The 18193-nt window shown below is 45.7% G+C and overlaps 1 protein-coding gene across 2 annotated transcripts in view; it reads right to left on the bottom strand.

Moving 5' to 3' along the window:
- Nucleotides 1–13305: 13305 nt before the first annotated feature.
- The window catches only part of si:dkey-222b8.4 (uncharacterized protein KIAA0895), a 60096-nt gene continuing 55208 nt past the window's right edge, over nt 13306–18193 (bottom strand). For both annotated transcript variants that reach the window (XM_038796922.1, XM_038796923.1), the window contains exon 7: nt 13306–16797. In XM_038796922.1, coding sequence (XP_038652850.1) covers nt 16639–16797 — 159 coding nt within the window. In that variant the 3' untranslated portion in view covers nt 13306–16638. The remainder of the gene's footprint in view (nt 16798–18193) is intronic.

The following is an 18193-nucleotide window of genomic DNA, read 5'->3' as shown; positions in this document are numbered from 1 at the left end:
GTTCGACTCTGTTGGGCCCAAGCTTCTGGTTAACGCATTACAATTAATGCAACTACCAAAAAAGTTTGGTACCTGTACACTGGTAACAGCACTGTGATCAAAGGTAACAAAACTAAGACCGGTGAAATAAATATTGAGAAGGGTGCCAAACAAGGAGACAGGCTCTCTCAATATTATTTAACATTGTTTTGGATCCTTTGATATACTTCCTGGAGGAGACCACTCAGGGATCTCCATGCCCCTGGGGGAAAGACGAGTCAACTGTTCTGCTTTGGCTTTCACAGATGACATAGCCCTTCTAAGTGACTCTCGCGCAGGGGTGGAAAGAAACCTGAAGCTCGTCCAGTCCTTTTGAAATCATACTGGGTTAACTATCAACACCGCAGACAAAAGGCTTCCACTTCACCTACAAGAGGAAGACCTTCTTATACAACCATTGCAAATACTGGAAGTTCAGGAACGAGTCGATTGCATATATCCCTCCAGCTGACACAGAGAAGTGCCTGGATAGACCCATGGGCAGGCATGACAGAAGGGGAATGGCTGGAGAAGCTCATAGCCTGAACTGTTACTTTGCAGGGGGGGGGGGGGGGCTCTCCGACGAGCTCAAAAGGTCGAGATCCTGAAAACGCATATCATCCCCAGGAGGTATTTTCACTTGATCCTGTCCTGCGGGAATTCATAATACGGTCCGCAACTGGACCTTATCCGGCACTCCTATACCTCCCATCTCATGCCTCCTGTACTCCAGCAACAGGAATGGCGGGCATGATATGCCAAAACTGGAAATACAAATTCCATCCGTGATCATCTGCAAGCGTAAAGCACTTGATGTGTCCACTGATGTGGTCATATGGGCGTCCTTTCATTACCAGGACAAAATAAATACTGACACAATTGGAGGATTGTGTATGCTGAATATGCAAAAGGAAATCAAGGATTTCTTTCCCAACACACCAGATTGCAACCCGGATGGAGCGGACCTGAGAAATCTCATTGTGGCAGCAATGCCCATCCTAAGAAACCAAGCCCCGCCCAGACAAAAGCCGGTAAACAGATACATATCGTGGAGGGAGTGGGAGTTTGAAAAGTGGAGGAAACTATGCAGCCAGGGTGCTGACATTTCATATTTAAAAGACAATATATCCAGGACATGGATAAAATCCTTCTACCAAATCAAGTCATACCAAACTTATTGCTTTGATTAAACCTCTATCCTACAAGGGCAACCTTATCATGGGGGCATCCACGAGCCATCAAAAACTGTCGGAGATGTGGGGCTCCAAATAAAACCCTAGCACACATTTCTGGTTGGTGCCCGTTAGTGAAAAATGCGCGAATTAAATGCCCTGACAAGGTTCTGAAACAACTTTGCCTGTATGTTACTAAGTGTGGCTGGACATCAAACCAGGAGCCGAGATTAGCAGCCAAGTACTTTGGAAACCTGATATCATATTCAGGAAAGATCAGAAAGTACCAGTGGTAGATGTCACAGTACGTTACAAGAACAACAACAAGGCACTTGAAAAGGCATGGGAGGAAAAAAAGCTCACGCACAAACATCTTGGATCAGAGATCACGGAACTGACGTGAGGCTCTGAGCCTAAACATTTTGGCTTTGTACTGGGCACAAGGGGGAAATGGCTCGAGTTGAACAACAGCCTATTCAATTTCCTAAATATGCAAAGATACAAATCCTTGACCCAGCAGGTATCCAGTCTCACAATGTCCTTGACACTTGAAATGATGCAAATCTTCAGTGACAGGTGAGTGAGATGAATTCCATCTCTCCATCCCAGCTATGAGCTGGTGACAACAAGCCTACCCTCGATGCCAGGGTGTGGCATTCTGACCACAGAAAGCAAGTGGTGGCAACAGCATGGGGTGCAAAATGGTGATCGGAAAAACCTATATAAAAATATAAAAAAGAACAAAAACACATAAAAATGACAAAAATACAAAAAAATAAATGGTGGTGAATAATGCACTAATGCAGGTGTCACAGTTAAGAAGTGCACGGTGATATAGACGGTGGTCGCAGGTAGCAACACACATCAAATGATGACATATGTGGTAAAGTCTGCGGACAACTAACAAGAATAGTTAGAGCTCTGCGCTTTCCTTTGCTTGGAACAACAGTCTCAACACGGAAGAGTCAGCCTAAGCCAGTGTCCCATGGAACATCAGGCGTAATTTTCAAGAGTTCAGCCCTAACGGTACGACACCAGTGACCCCCTACCAACTGACCTCACTTTACATCAGTATGCCACCCTGGCTGTGGCAATGCTAGAGGTTCTAACCATGTCGACGAGCGACATAAAGACTCAGAAAAGGCACTTGCGCGAGTGTCTCAAAGTATGGGCAGAGTCTTATGTAGGGGCTGGACCTTAGATATGGGCGGATCCTCGTGTTGGGTCATGTTGATGACGTGTCCTCCCTCTGACCACAAGCTGAAATCAAACAAAGTTGTCGCAAAGGGTTGATGAGGGGAATGCGATTGATTGAATTTCAAAAGGCGATTGATGCTGGACAACATAACTGACTTCAGCTTTGCTGGAAAGTCTATAAATAAAAGAGACAGCAGCAGCTCAGATATGAAATTGGCTGAGTGACAGTAAATAGGTGGATCGATTTATTGTCACATGTACTGAAGTACAGTGAAAAGTATTTTTCTGCAGCCAAGGGAATGTACACAGTATGTACACAGTAGACAAAACGAATAATCGACAAAGTACATCAACAAATAGTGATTGGCTACAATGCAGAACAAGGGCCAAACAAAGCAAATACATGAGTAAGAGCAGCATAGGGCATCGTGAATAACGTCTTAAAAGGAACAGATCAGTCTGAGGGGGAGTCGTTGAGGAGTACAGTAGCTGTGTGGAAGAAGCTGTTCCTATGTCTGGATGTGCGGAATTTCAGTATCTTCTGCCTGATGGAAGGGTCTGGAAGAGGGCAAAGCCTGGGTGTGAGCGGTCTCTGACAATGCTGTCTGTTTTCCTGAGGCAGCAGGAGGTGTAGACAGAATTAATCAGAGGGTGGCAAAGTGATGCGATGGGCTGAGTTCACCACACTCTGCAGTTTCTTGTGATCTTGGGCCGAGCAGTTGCCATACCAAGTTGTGATGCAGCCGGATAGGATGCTTTCTAATGCTTTCAGATGCTTACATCTGCAGAGATTTATGAGAGTCGATGCAGATATGCCAAATTCCGTTAGCTTCCGTAGGAAATAGAGACGTTGTTGGGCTTTCTTGACCGTTGCATCAACGTGAGTGGTCCAGGACAGATTGTTGGTGATGGTGACCCCCAGGAACTTAACGCTATCGACCATCTCCACTTCAGAACCATTGATCTAGATGGGGGTGTGCCATGCTACGCTTCCTGAAGTCGATGATCAGTTCCTTGGTTTTGCCGCCATTTAGAGAAAGGTTGTTTTCGGTACACCATGCAACCAAGTGATCTATCTCCCTTCTGTAGTCTGATTCATCGTTGTTTGAGATACGACCCACCACAGTCATATCATCCACAAACTAAATCTTGCCACACAGTCGTGTGTATAGGGAGTACAGTAGAGGACTGTGCACACATCCTTGCAGGGCCCCGTGTTGAGGACTATTGTGGAGGAGGTGCTGTTACCTATCCTGACAGATTGTGGTTTGTTGGTGAGGAAGTCGAGGATCCAGCTGCACAGGGAGGGGTCAAGTCCGAGATTGTTGAGTTTGGCTATTAGTCTTGTTGGGATAATGGTGTTGAAGGCAGAGCTGCAGTTTATGAACATCAGGCTGACGTAGGTGTCCTTGTTGTCAAGGTGTTTTGAGTGTTGACTGTAGGGCCAGGGAGATAGCATCTGCTGTGGAGAATGGTGGTGAACCGTTTTTCAGTCTGGAGGAAGATACAGAGTGGGAATACCCAGGCTTCTGGATCAGGCCCACTGCCTTTCTTCATATAACTTCATGACTTAGACTTGGGTCTGCAGGACGCAATTTCAAATTTGAAAATTACTCAAAACTTGGAAATATTCTGAATTGTGAGGATAGCAATAGACTTCAGGAGGAAATGGATATGCTGATGGAACGGGTGGACATGTAGCAACTGAAATTTAATGCAGAGAAATGTGAAATAATACATTTTAGTAGGAATAAATATATAAAACAATACAATTCTAAAAGTGACACAAGAAAATAATTACTTGGGTGTACATTGAGGGTGACATGGTGAGATGAGAAAATGGTTAAAAAGGCATTAGGGATCCTGGGCTATTTTTGTTTTTATTCTTTTACCGGTTGTGGGCATTGTTGGCTTGGTCAGCATTAATTGCCCATCCCTAATTGCCCTTGAAAAGGGGATGGTGAACTGCCTTCTTGAACCTCTGCAGTTTTTATGGTGTAGGTACACCCACTGTGCTGTCAGGGTGGGAGTTCTTGGATTTTGACCCAGTGACAGTGAAGAACCAGCGATATATTTCCAAGGCAGGATGGTCCGTGACTTGGATAGGAATTTTCGGGTGGTGATGTTCCCATGCATCTGCTGCCCTTGTCCTTCTAGGTGGTTGAGGTTGTAAGTTTGGAAAGTGCTGTCAAAGGAGCCTTGATGAGTTGCTACAGTGCGTCTTAGATGGTACACACTGCTGCCACTGAGCATCAGTGATGCAGGGAATGGGTATTTATTAGGGTCGATGGGTTGCTAATTAAGTGGGCTGCTTTGTCCTGGCTGGTATCAGGCATCTTGATTGTTGTTGGAACTGCACTCATCCAGGCAAATGAAGAGTATTCCATTAACTCCTGTCTGGGCCTTGGGCAGGCTTGCGGGAGGCGTTATGGACAGCCTTCTGATTACCCTTTTTTAAGCACTAGGTCAGCATCAACTGAAATATTAGATGGAATTTATTGGAGCCTACCAGAATGGGCAGGGGGAGTTTGGAAAATCAGACAACAGTACCTGTAACTGATTCCTGGTGATGGAAAGCTGTCTCCAATCAAGTTTGGGGTGGGAAGTGACCAATGTGGAAATCCTGTCCACTTTCAATGGGGTATCTGATGATGTTGCAGAGGGGCACCATGTAGGTGAGAAATTGGAGGAAACCAAGGATAAACCCTTGGGGACATGAGAGGTAACAGTGTGGACGTAGGAAGAGAAGGCATTCCAAGTAATAATCTAGCTATGACTGGATAGGTAAAAATGAAACCAAACAATTACAGAGCTATCCAGCTGGATGACAAAGGAGAAGCATTGGGGAAGGATCATGTGTTCAACCACGTCAAAAGCTCCAGACAGGTGCCGGTGAGAGCGGGCGGGAGGCAGCCGCACACTGGAGGGCGCCTGCTCAGGATTAGAATTTTTTGGGTTTTAACGCCCGGTCCCACGGGCAATGGAGGCTGAAGAAGTTGTAGGAAGGCACAGTGAGGAGAAATGTCCAAGTTTGAGGTAAAAAGGCCGTGAAAAAGGGGGTTAATGAAAGTCCGCCGGTGAGTGGTAAAGTCAGCGCGGGAACTGTAAGGAAAGCGGAGGCTGGGGCACCAGGGGAGGCCACATTGCTCATGGCAGAAGAAATGACCAAGGTGATGGCCATGGAACTTGAAAAACAGTTCACACAGCACATGGAAGCAATGAAGAAGGTGATGGGGGCGGTATTGAAAGTGCCAGTGGAGGAGGCGATTGCCCCGGTGAGGACGGCGGTATCGAGCGTCGCGGCGGAGGTGCGGGAGCAAGGTGAGACACTGAAGGAAGTGGAAGAGACATTATCACAGCACAGTGATCAACTCACCTCGATGGAGAAGGAGCTGCGGAGGGTGATAAAGACCAACAAGGGCCTACGAGCCAAAATGTAAGGCCTGGAAAACATCCAGGCGGCAGAATCTGAGGATCGTGGGTCTGCCCGAAGGGGTGGAAGGCCTGAGGCTGACGGAGTATTTTGCCACGATGTTGGCAGAGCTATTGGGGGAGGGGGACGATCCCTCTCAATACAAATTGGATCAGGCTCATAGGTCATGGAGGCCTATACCAAAGACGAGTGAGCTGCCAAGAGTAGTTTATTTCTGTCGGTAAAGGAGAAAGTCCTGTGCTGGGCAAAGCAGAAGCTGGAGCTGGTATACGCATATACCAGGACTTTATGGTGGAGTTGGCGAGGAGGTGGACGGTCTTCAGCCGAGTGAAGAAGGCACTGTACAACAGCAAAGTGCAGTGCGGCATAGTGTATCCAGCTAAGTTTGAGGGTGACCTACAAATCCAGGGACTTTTATTTTGGGACGGCAGAAGCGGCGGAGGGGTTTGCGAAGGCAGAAGGACTGTGGCAGAATTGAGAAACGGGACTGAGAGCGGGTCTTGTACCGATGTAGGCTCATGTAACTTTATTTTTTCACTGCGTGTTGGTGTATGTACTAAATGAGTCGACGCTGTATATTTGGACAAGGGCAGAGTTGGGACTAACATTTGCAATGATGGTTCTTTGGGGCTTGGGTGTGTATGTGGGGGTTATGTGCTAAAGGGGATTTCTTTGTTTGCCTGGGACCGGGCAAGGGGGAAGGAGACCCGGGCGAGGGCCTCCACGTTGGCTAGTTTAAGCTGGCAAGTGAACGGGAGTGAGGTGGGGGGAGGGGTTGCGGCCACTGAAGCCTGGTAGAACAGGTTTCGGTGAGTAGCTGGGGTGAAAAGTTGGGGAAGGAACGGAGGCTGGGGGGAGGAGTTTACAAGAGGAAGTGGAGGGGAGGAATCTGGGTGGTGGGTCTACGATTCATGGGTGCCATTCACAGTACTCTTTGGAGGATTGGATGGCGTTAAATATTGGGGGGGGGGGAAGAGACTATATATGTCAATGGTGACCATAGGTCATTCCTTTTTTTTCATTATTTGATGCTTATATTGTCATGCGGGCCATTGTTTGGGGGGTGGTGGGAGGATGGGATTGCTGTTGTTGATAAGGGGATTGACATTGTATTCAGTACCGTTTATTGTTTGTTAGTGGGGTGTAAATTTTGAAGAAAATGTGGAATCAAAATATATTTTTTAAAAAGCTCCAGACAGGTCTGGAAGGATGAGGAGGGACGGTTACCTTTGTCACACTCAGAGTATGCCATTTATGACTTTAATAAGAGCTATTTCCATACAGTGGCAAGAAATCTAATTGCAGGAGTTCAAATATGGCTTTCAGGAAAGATGGGCATGGATTTGAGAGGTAACAACACATTCAAGTAGTTCAGGAAAGGAAAATCACGATGTGTAGTTTATGAAGATGATGGGTGAGGGTAGGTTTCTTTGAAGAGAAGGTTGATAATGAAAGATTTAAAGGAGAGGATAGCACATAAAGCGAGACAACACCATCAATATCAGCTAAGATGGGGACCAAGAAGGAAAATTGGATGGTCAGCGGTTTATTAGGTTGAGGGAGGAGGAGGCCGATTTCATAAACAAGATGACCTCTGAGAAGGATAGGAGAGAATCCAGAGAAATATACCAGTTCAGGGTTAGTGCAGAGAAGGCCTTTAGAGAAAGTTAGAGGACCTTTAGAGATGTTCACAACAAAGAAGTCCATAAGATGAGCACCTGACACTTATTGTTGGAAATAAAGGTGGAGGAGGTGGGGCAAGCGATCTAAGAAGCTAACCGTCACTATAATAAAGAAGTTTGGGACTATCTTTGCGTTCCTGGATGAACCTAGAAAAATTTGCAATTTCAACAGATGGTGGGATCTAAAAGGATTGTACATGGACCAGCAAGATCTGGCGGTGAATGATTAAACCATTATCTGCCATATCTTTTCAAGTTTACGACCCTTATACTTCAGAAAGCTGAGATGCAGGCCATTCCTGGGGACAGCCACAATGAGAGAGCAAGGGATCAAAGGTGGAGGTGAAGGTGCAGTGCAGCAAACCAGTAGATGCCAAAATGCTGTGGCAAACAGGACCAAAAGCTAGACAGTTGAAATTTTGAAAGTGCAATGGTGAATGAGTTGATGGATACGTCTATCCAACAGATACTACGGGAACTATGGTTCAGCATGCAAGGGAGTGATTCAGCTATTTAAAATTAAAATACAACATCCAAAAAAGAGCTGCACTCATGTGGATCAAACAAATGTACAATTTGAAGCTATGATTAAGCAACATTCACAAACTCAACAAAAGATTTTTTTTTCTTTATTCTTTCATGAGATGTGGGTGTCGCAGGCAAGGACAGCATTTGTTGCCCATCCCTAATTGCCCTCGAATTGAAACTGAGTGGCATTTTTAAGAATCAATCTCATTGCTGTGTTCCTGGAGTCACATGTAGGCCAGACCAGGTTTAAAAAACAAAGCATATTTCCTTCCCTAAAGGACATTAGTGAACCAGATGGGTTTTTATGGCAATCACCAATTTTTTTTTCATGGTCATCATTAGACTTTTAATTCATGATTTTTTTTATTGAATTCAAATTTCACCATCTGCCAAGGAGGGATTCGAAGCTGTGTCTCCAGAGCATTACCCAGGTGTCTGGATTACTAGTCCAGTGACAATACCACTATGCCACCAGCTCCTCTTTAGTAAATAAGTTAAAGGAAACGTGGCACCTTCTTGAAAGCAACTAGAAATGGGCAACAATTTCAGCCTTGCCCATATCCACAAATTGTTTTAAACGTTTTTGGGCACGATTCTCCCAAAAAATGTTGAAGCTCATTTGTGGTGGTGTTTTCAGGGAGTTTCCCGCCGGCTCTGCTGGTGAATTCCCCACTGCTGTTCAATGACACTTAGTCACTTTTTTGGGCCGTGGGGAGTTTCTCACTGGTTTAGCCCACAAATTGGATGGAATTCTCTTGCTGCTTTGCGCTCGGAGCGCAACAATGCCAGAGAATCCCAGGAGAGCCGTCCAGCGGGCTTCCCGACAGCCTCCGCACCTCGCAGGATTTACCCAAGTCCCGAGAGACTTTGGAGTCGGAACTCAGCCCAAAAAGGGCTGGACCAAATGACGTTCGCAGAATTAGGTCTGAAACCTACTTACGACCTACCTGCCCGATATCCACCGGTCTCCCTTGATTCTCTGGTCTCCCCAGTGAGGCCGCAGCTGGGCGCCATTCAGCTGATTCGCCGGCACTGCTCTCAGCAGCCCCTCGCTTACAAGGTCAAGCAGCACCTAAGCTGCACCTGCTCAGCCAACCCCAGCCAGCTCGCAACAATGGCACAGAGGAGACCAGCCCCACGATTCGGGGATGCTGACCTAGGGAGGCTGCTGGAAGCCAGGAGGGATGTCCTATTCCCTCAAGGGACCAATGCTGTCTGGAGTGAGGTGGCAGTAAGCTTGGGGAGTGTGACCAGGAGGACTGGCCTCCAGTGCCAAAAGGTCAATGACCTACACCTGGCAACACAAGTGAGTAGACACCAATGCCCGCCAACCCCCCCCCTCTCCCTCCCCCTCCCCCTGGAGACCTTTCTGCATCAACGGGAGCATCCACCCCCCACAACTTTCCATGTGACCCCCAACTCTCCCTCCACCCTCCTCCCCCTCCACCCCCTTCAAAACCCCCAAACCCGCCCTTCACAACCCGTCTCCCACCATTGTGAACCACAATGCGGCAAACAGTGCCCTCTCTTTGTCTCCTCAGGAAACGCCCTCCCACAATTGTCGGGAGGGGGCCCAGACTGGCGGAGGTGTGCCAGACATCAGAATCCTCACCACGTTCGAGGAGCATGCACTGGAGGTGGCCGAGAACAGGGCGATCACTAACATGGAGGCTGGCGGAGGCCGCAGAGGTTCCACCCCGAGGGCCTGTCAAAAGTGAGTTGTTATTTTCTTACTGACTGACCCATCCCTCCCACTGCCCACATATCCATTCTCTTGCAGGTCCTCCAGCCGATGGCGCTGGCCCATTCTGACTGGCACCCTCTCCAGTCATCTATGAGACCACCTCAGAGGAGAGCTCCGAGAATGCCACCATAATAGTCACGATACAACTGTCATCCCCACCCTCCACCAGCGCCGATACACACACCTCAGTGGGACATGTTAGTGGACAGGCACAATCTGGTAAGCACCACACAGCTGATGATGCACATGAGAAGGAGGCAGGAACCTCCAGGCGAGACAGCAGTCAGAGAGGTCACCCGGATCCCAGGACCCAGCTGGGTCTCAGCCTAATGCTGAGCCTATGGAAGAGGTTTTCTCAGAGCTGATGGAGACGTTAGGGTACAGCTGGGACATTCAGAGGGAGAGATCAGTGTCACTCCAGCAGATCCATAGCCACTTGGATAAGTCCCAAGGAGGTTACAGGCTCTGGAGATGTCATTGGCAGTGTGTGGCACCGGGCCAACACTGCTACGGTGGCGGCCGCAGTGGAGTGCCTGGTTCAGATAATGCAGAGGCAGCCAGTGCTCGAACCAGCTGCCCCTCCATCCCAAGGTGAACCCCGAGGTCCTATGGGCACAGACTAGGAGGAGAGGGCGTTCGGTGCTAACCCGGACCTATCCCATGGAGTGGGGATGGTGGCCATCAGCTCCCCCAAGTTTCATCCCTCTGACGAGGCCGCGTCTCACAGCCAGCTCATGCGACAGGCCGACAGGGCTGTGCATGTCCTGCCATTAAGTGAGCTGGAACCCTCTGGCCCCAGAGGACGCCCACCAGGGGCATCGAAGGCCACGTGACGAGGTAAACACTGGCTTCCTCCACCTAAGATGTGCATCCTAGGTGAAGTGGTAGAGGTAGGAAGACAAACTACATCGAGGATCACAGAGCACTGGAGCAGGGGGGCTAGAGGAAAGTGAGGTAGGGGGTGGCACCTTTGAGAGAGTGCGGAATTGTAAAACACAATAAACACCCTTGAGCACAAACAGTATGATACCTCCATCACTTTCTTCCACAATGTGGGCCGATCCCCGAACCCTTGACCCACCTCACCAGGCATCCTCCCTCTCCCCAAGCTGTGACACATCCCCTGGGTGTTCGGATGCTGGCTGCCTGTGTGGTGTTGCCTCCCGCAGTGTTCTGGCACAGTGTCCATGCATCAAGGTGTGCTTGGGATGCTAGGCAATGACTCCCACATGCTACATGGCCCGCCCACCCACAGGAATCCACCTGGCTTGTGTGAAGTGCTCACTTAACCACATTTTCCAATTCCCTATTAGCAATAGCCTTCAGCCACAATCGATGGGGGTTATGGGTGGTCGGTGGGGCAGATTGGCAGGGACAGGAGTTGCCCCGGAATGGGTACACATGATCCAGGGGTTGGCATGGTGGTGCCACGCGTGGTTGCGCCCTCCATCCCATGGTGACCCACCCATGCGGAGGGTCCCACATGGCAAGACCAGCACCCCGGGCTCTTTGTCTGTGGGCAAAGATGGCTACTCACCTCCTTGGCACCCCACAGAAGCCCTCCCGATAGGTTCGCATTTTTCAAAAGGAGTACTAAGCGGTGCCAACATGATCACTTACTGGGGAGGCTGCTAAATGACAGGAGGCCGCTGGATATAGGGTGGCTCTCATTACCTGTATGAAAATAGGGCTTATGTGATGATAATTGATTTTGCACCACGCTACGGCGAGATCCCGATTTCACCTGGCGTGGTTCTCATTTTTGGCCTCTCCCACTATTCACCGGCCTCGTTTTGTTTGAGACAATGTATAACGAGGCCAGAGAATTGCGCCATCATTCAATTCAGCAGCTTTGTCCTCTAGGCTCTGTGGTGGACGACCCTCTGACTTCCCACTCCTGCCATGACACTTAGGCCTGGAGTAGAAAACCTCAGCCAAGAAGTCTGCAGAGCGACATAGATAGGTTAAGCAAATAGTCAAAAATTTGGTAAACGGAGTAAAATGTGGGAAAATGTGAACTTTTCCATTTAAGTGATCATTCTGTGCAACATGGCTTAAAATGTAGACTCAACTGCCTCTTTTTTATGCTTTCTCGAGGATATTGGCCCAGACCACTCTTAGTGGAATAACTAAGCCAGTCACAGTCACTATCACACACTTTAAAGATGTTGCTGGATCAGAATAATTGGGCAAGATAAGCTGTTACATGAAGGTCTATGTGCCCCAATGATGGCCTTAGCATCAGCGTTCAGTAGCAAGTTTGTGTGTCAAAGCTTTGCTCCCCATTCTAGGTAGTAGAGAATACAGGTTTATGGTTAACTCAGCAAGAGAGGAAAGTGTTGGAAGTCTGACAAGGTGCTACATATATTACCTGCGCACCCTGAAAGCCATCACTGGTGTAGAAATTGAGCAACGCTGTAACATTGCGGGTCAATGGAATGGGGCTCTCACCAAATCCACTTGGGTGCAGGTCTTGATGCACAATATGACATATCTTGGTTACTGTTTCCTGGGACATCTTCAATCACCTCTGGCATCTACGGGGAGTATGTTCTTGTCCTCAGTATGTATTGATACACCAGTGCCCTTCTTTGACAAACAGTAAGAAGTCTTACAATACCAGGAGTGCTCCGAAAGCTAGTGATTTGAAACAAACCTGTTGGACTTTAACCTGGTGTTGTAAGACTTCTTACAGTGCTCACCCCAGTCCAGCGGCAGCATCTCCACATCATGGCTTATTTGTCAAGGCCTTCTTTGGGTGGCTGCATCCAGACCTGCCTCTCCCTCTGGTGTCACGTGCTGTTGGCATTGCAGTCTCTTTTGTTGGCCAGCAAGAGTTTGCCTTCATCACATCTCTCCTCCTGCTTCCAATGTTGTAGGAACCTTGGGTGAATCATGCCCACAGCTATTGCAGTAACAGCACTCTGTCAAGAGGACAGACATGGAAATGAGAGCATACTTATCCATAATTCTCACCTATTGAATTAGTGATCAGCTAATCCATTTAATCAGCCAGCTGTGCGCACCCTGAACTCCACTCATCCAGGAAAATCCTCCTCCCACTTCAATCAAGATTGCATTCACAGAAGCTACGTTTTACACTAGACCCTAATGATGGTATGTGTAACATTTCAGACACAATCCTGAAGCTTCCACCCTCCTCCTATTACCTTCAGACTTCTCCCATCACCCTTGATCCACCCAACAAAAATGTTCACCTTCCCTCAGCTCCTTGAACCTCTCCCTGTTCCCCTGGATCTTATCACCACGCCCACTGACATACCTTCTCCCCCTGTGTCTACATCCATGTCTGTCCAAATGCCCACTCTGACCCTGAACCAATTACCCTACTCAATGCTTTGATTGGTGCCCGGTTCAATTACACATCGGAAAACCCACTCCTGTCTTAGGACCCTCTATCAAATGCCTTCTGGAAATCTGTAACAAAGGTTAATTTTATTCAATCTATTATAGTTACCAAAAAGCAGAGTTTACGATTCACTGAAATAGGAAAATATCACATTGCAGCACTTTACATTTAAATAATTTACTTCTTTATTCTTTCCAGTGGAACAGTTTGTAATTGATGACTGATATATGGTGACTCAAAGTGCTCAGAATTCATGGAACAAATAGACTGCAAACATTTTGACTGCACAAGTACAAAACTGCAAGCACAGAGAGGTGACTTCTGAACGGGAAAAAGCTGACAGAATTCATCTGCAATAAACAAATCACATGCACTATCCTTTGCGAATCTACCACCACAGTAACACAGGGGACATCATTTGGACCCAGCAAGAATGTATACCTGGCATTTGGAGTTTTCAACTTCACCATTCATTAGTTCTGCTAGTTACAGAATATTAAATTTTATACAAGTCCACACTTACACCAACAGTTTTAGAACAGTTAACATTGCTGCACTATTAAAACTGAAACACTCGAATGAAATGGTTCATTGATTAGTTTCCTTGAATACGCTATGATTCCATTTCCAGAGACTGTTCAATATCTTATGGATAATACATTTAGCTGGAGCTTTCAACATACATAATTTAAACACAGATAAACAAAATACCTAGAGAACTTTATCCAGATCAAGATGATTTTTTAAAAAAAGTCTTACCCATTCTCCATTTCACAAAGATAATGATCGGAGTTAGAGCAACAAACATGTGCTGAAGCATTGTAAAAGCACAAACTGTAATCCAATGCAGCATTTCCCAGTAATGAGAACCGTGTTGACCACCAAGTAGAAAAAAACTTTTAACAATGAACAAATGAACTGTTCTTAAGTCAGCACCATTAGGAAAATTGGTAATCTACAAAATTTAGATCCAACGTAATTTTGAACTGAGTTGAGAAGGATTTCATTCAGTGGATCAAAACAAAAACAGAGATATATGTTCACCATACACAACTAGGGGAAAGTGGGAAAGGTGAAAAAATACTTATGTTCCCTAAGAGTCAAGATAGATCTGCCCATTGAAGTAGGCACAGCTAACCCAGACCATTTATAAATATATATGGTGAGCATGAGTGGAGAGGTAAAAAGAGGGCATCAAATAGATTAAGGATGACCCTTCGAAAAATAATTCTTCTCTTTCTGCCCCCAGGTCCACAGTAATCACAATCTGTATTGGTGGTGGGAGTGCATTCTTTTGGATGTTGGGTGGGGGGGGGGAGAGCAATAAGTATCCCAAAGGATTAAAGTTATTTTAAAAAATCAGAGTGAAGAAAAAACAAAACATGGTTAAATCTAATCCACTGATTCTGCAACAGATGCATTTGTGGGAGAAAGTGTAAGCCAGATGTACACAAAACAATCTGTAACAGAATCTATTGTATCTTGAGTAAAATTAGACTGATTCAATCTAGCCTTAGACTGACCCTATGTATCAATTATGGAGGCAATGTCTTTTGGAAAGAGTGCTTAAAAGAGGATGAATCCCTCATCTGTGTTTAACTGTGAGGAAAAAAAAAAATTCTTCCTGTGTGTAGAAAGAATGAATTGTCGGAGTTTTATTAATGACAAAGACTTGGCTTACAGCTCAGTTTAGTAGTCTCATCAAGCAACCATGGATAGAGGCTCAGATAGCATTACAGAAACAAGGTTAGAGCAAGAGTCCAGGCCTACCATGACTAATTGATGAATAACGTGCATCCCTAGGATTGGCTGCATTCCTTGCCATAGTGTGAGGATAGCAAAATTAAAGCACAGTTTAATCCAGATAGCCACACTGGGCTTTCAGCATTGGAATGTCGGTTGTGTTTGGCGTATTTATGAAGGGTGGGATCCACAATCCTGACAGACTGGGCAAAGAGTCCACCATCCTGACTTGAAAATATATTGCCTTTCCTTCACTGTCGCTGAATAAAATCCTGTAAATTCCTGACTCAGAGCTCGATGGGTGTACCTACACCACAGGAATTGCAATAATCATGAAGGCAACTCACCACCACCTTCAATGCTGCCTTGATGTCAAGAACAGTCACTTTCACTTCTACTCTGGAATTCAGTTCTTTTATCTATTGAATATTTATGCTCAGGTCTAAATATTGAGAATGGAATTTAGCCCTCAATTGTTAGCAATCACACACATTGGGCTGGATTCTCCTGTCCCCCAGCCACGTGCTTCCTGGCCGCACGCTGTTCGCTAGCGGCAGAAATCTATCTTCTCACCGCTTGTCAATGGGATTTCCAGGGAGACCAAATCTAGGTGCCATAAACATAATAGTCACTCATGAATCCAATGTGGAATTCAAGAGAAACTTCTTTACACAGTGTGGTTTGAATGCAGACCTCCTTTCCACAATGAGTAGCTGAGATGAATAGCATTAATGCATTTAGGGACAAGCTAGATAAATACATGCAGAAAGGTGTACAAATGTATGCCGAGTGGGCTAAGTGAGGAAGATTGAGATGGCTTGTGTGGAGCATAAAGACTGACGTGGATCAGTTGGGCCAAATAGCCTGTGTACATTCTCTGTAATGGCTATAAATGGAAGGCAACTTTAACAACACTTTGTTTCAATGTCCCAGATACCAGGCTTGGGTCAGAAAAGTAACGTCAATGTGGTGAACAATAGAAGGAAATTGACACAATTACATTTTAACAATTCCAGAGCTTTACATGGTTAAACAATGTGAAATGACACCAGTGAGTATACAGAGATCATTAACGTGACATTTTTAACATGTAGCATTTTTGTTGCGGATCTTCTCCATCACTAGTCATTAATTTATTTTGCAGAAATTCTGTGTAATGCTGATGTTTATAATTAACTCAGGCCACTGGGTTTATCACTCTGGCAGTTGAACACAACCTCCTCCTGGAGATAAGTTGATGTATCCATCATATCACAGCCAAAGATGAAATCTTAGACAGGTTAAGTGATGCTACAAAACATTTCGGCAAACTTAATACCATGCTGATGACCACAGTCTCTGATTATTGTTTGGGTCTGCCACTACTGTTGGAATCCTTTATTCATAGCACTTTACTCTTACATTCTTAGCTGCACAAATAAATGTTTTCCAGGCAATTCCTTTTTTTCAAATTTTTTTTTGCTTTTTCTGTTTTTTTTAAACAAAAAGTATTCAGTTTTCATCTCAATACCATAAACATAATAAAATATATTTACGTAATCTGCTATATTTAGTACTTCAACCCTCAATTTAGAAATTACTTACTGCCTTTAAGTGATTTAATAACTACAAACGCTAGACATAGCCAAATACAAATTGCCTGTTAAACATGTTTCCAACTCCGAATGATAATAGTACTTTTGCTTCTATAAATGTGGCGATAGTTTGGAAATCTCAGTAACTGGATCAATCTACAGAGGTCACAATTCCTTTCAAACCAAAACCTGGAGTTCGCAGTCTGCCAACCCATTCACTTCCATGATCTTGTCCAATTGCTCCTGATAACGACCCTGATCTCGCATGAAGTGAGGTATTTGTGCATTCTGCAAAATAGCAATAACCTTTAGCCGGTCTACATCTTCATAAGACACCTGCAGGAAAGAGAAAAATGGAACCACAATTCGCCTTTTATTTTAATATTAATATTAGGCATTCATTTTTTTCTCCTGGGGTTAAGGGGCTTGTTTCAAATAAATACTCCAGAAAAAGCTCAGTGTTACATTGCCAATCACAAGCTGCTCTCAATGTTTCAATCTAGTCCAATCTAGACCTAATTAAATACAAAGAAATAAGTTAGTATCCTGCTGGGAAAATCAGTGGGAGTGTCCCTTTAAGCAATAGAAGTGAACAACAAGGCAATTGGAATGGAATGGTAAATGCCCTAGACATCAATACTTTCCTTCTCCAGCTTCTACACCTAGCGACTTCTCATCCTTAGCGATTTCAACCTCCATCTCGCTTCATCATGCTCACTCTCCTTACTACTGTCCTCTTATCCTCCCTTAATATTATTTCATGTAAGCTCCCCAACCCATACTCATGACCACCCTCTTCATTTTAGTATTTCAGATGACCACATTACTCCCAATATATCAATCACAGACAAGGCTACCTCTGATAATTTCTTTTTATCACTTTGCATCTGCAGCCCCACCATGTTTCAAGCTTACTTCCTTGTCTACATATATCCCTGGAAAATACTATCCCCAAATTCACTTGCAATTGCACTTGCATAATTCCAACTATCTTTGCCCCTCTATTCACCATGGCTGGCCAGAGTGGGTTTCCCCATGGAAAATGCAGCAAGCCATTAAAATATCCTTTGGCTTCAGCAGGACTGGAAAATCTTGCCGACGGGAGGGACCAGAAAATTCCAGTTCACATTTCAGTTACTGATTTGATTAACCACCCCCTCACCCCCAGAGCACAAGTGTGCATCTGGTCCACACAAAGGGATAGCACTCATGTGTCTATTACTGGACACATACAGTTCCACATCAGGCATGATTGGGAGGAGGAAATGGGAAGCCCTTCAACCCTTAACATTTGTGTTCCCTCATGCAGATTAGTGTTATCCAGAAGGATGCAGAGTGACTGCACAGAGCCCAGTCCAGCCAGCCAAGTCACAGATGGTGCAGCATCGCATCGGTCCCCTCAGCACCCTCCCTTAGTGCAGATACTCTCATGTCGGTGGCTGTGACTGCCTAGGCCACTGCCAGTTGGAGGACTGTGGAAGGTCAGGTCCATGCTGGGCTCCAAGATGTGCCCAGGGATGATAATGGCAATAAACAAAAAATATCTGATTATTAGTGGCTGGAGACAAAAAGGTCTGAACATTTATTGTGACAAGGTAATTCAGTGCTGATCATTCAAAGGAGTTAACATAAAGAGTGCCGAATACCATTCTTCCTTAGTATTTTCTCTCAGCTCCAAAACTCAACGTATGAAACCTGCCTGACAATGGAAATTTCTCATCTCTAGATGTGC

This window comes from Scyliorhinus canicula, chromosome 5 (assembly GCF_902713615.1).
Source record: "Scyliorhinus canicula chromosome 5, sScyCan1.1, whole genome shotgun sequence".
Taxonomy (NCBI): domain Eukaryota; kingdom Metazoa; phylum Chordata; class Chondrichthyes; order Carcharhiniformes; family Scyliorhinidae; genus Scyliorhinus; species Scyliorhinus canicula.
Note: the sequence above shows the minus strand (reverse complement) of the source record. Positions and strands in the feature narration are given on the sequence as shown.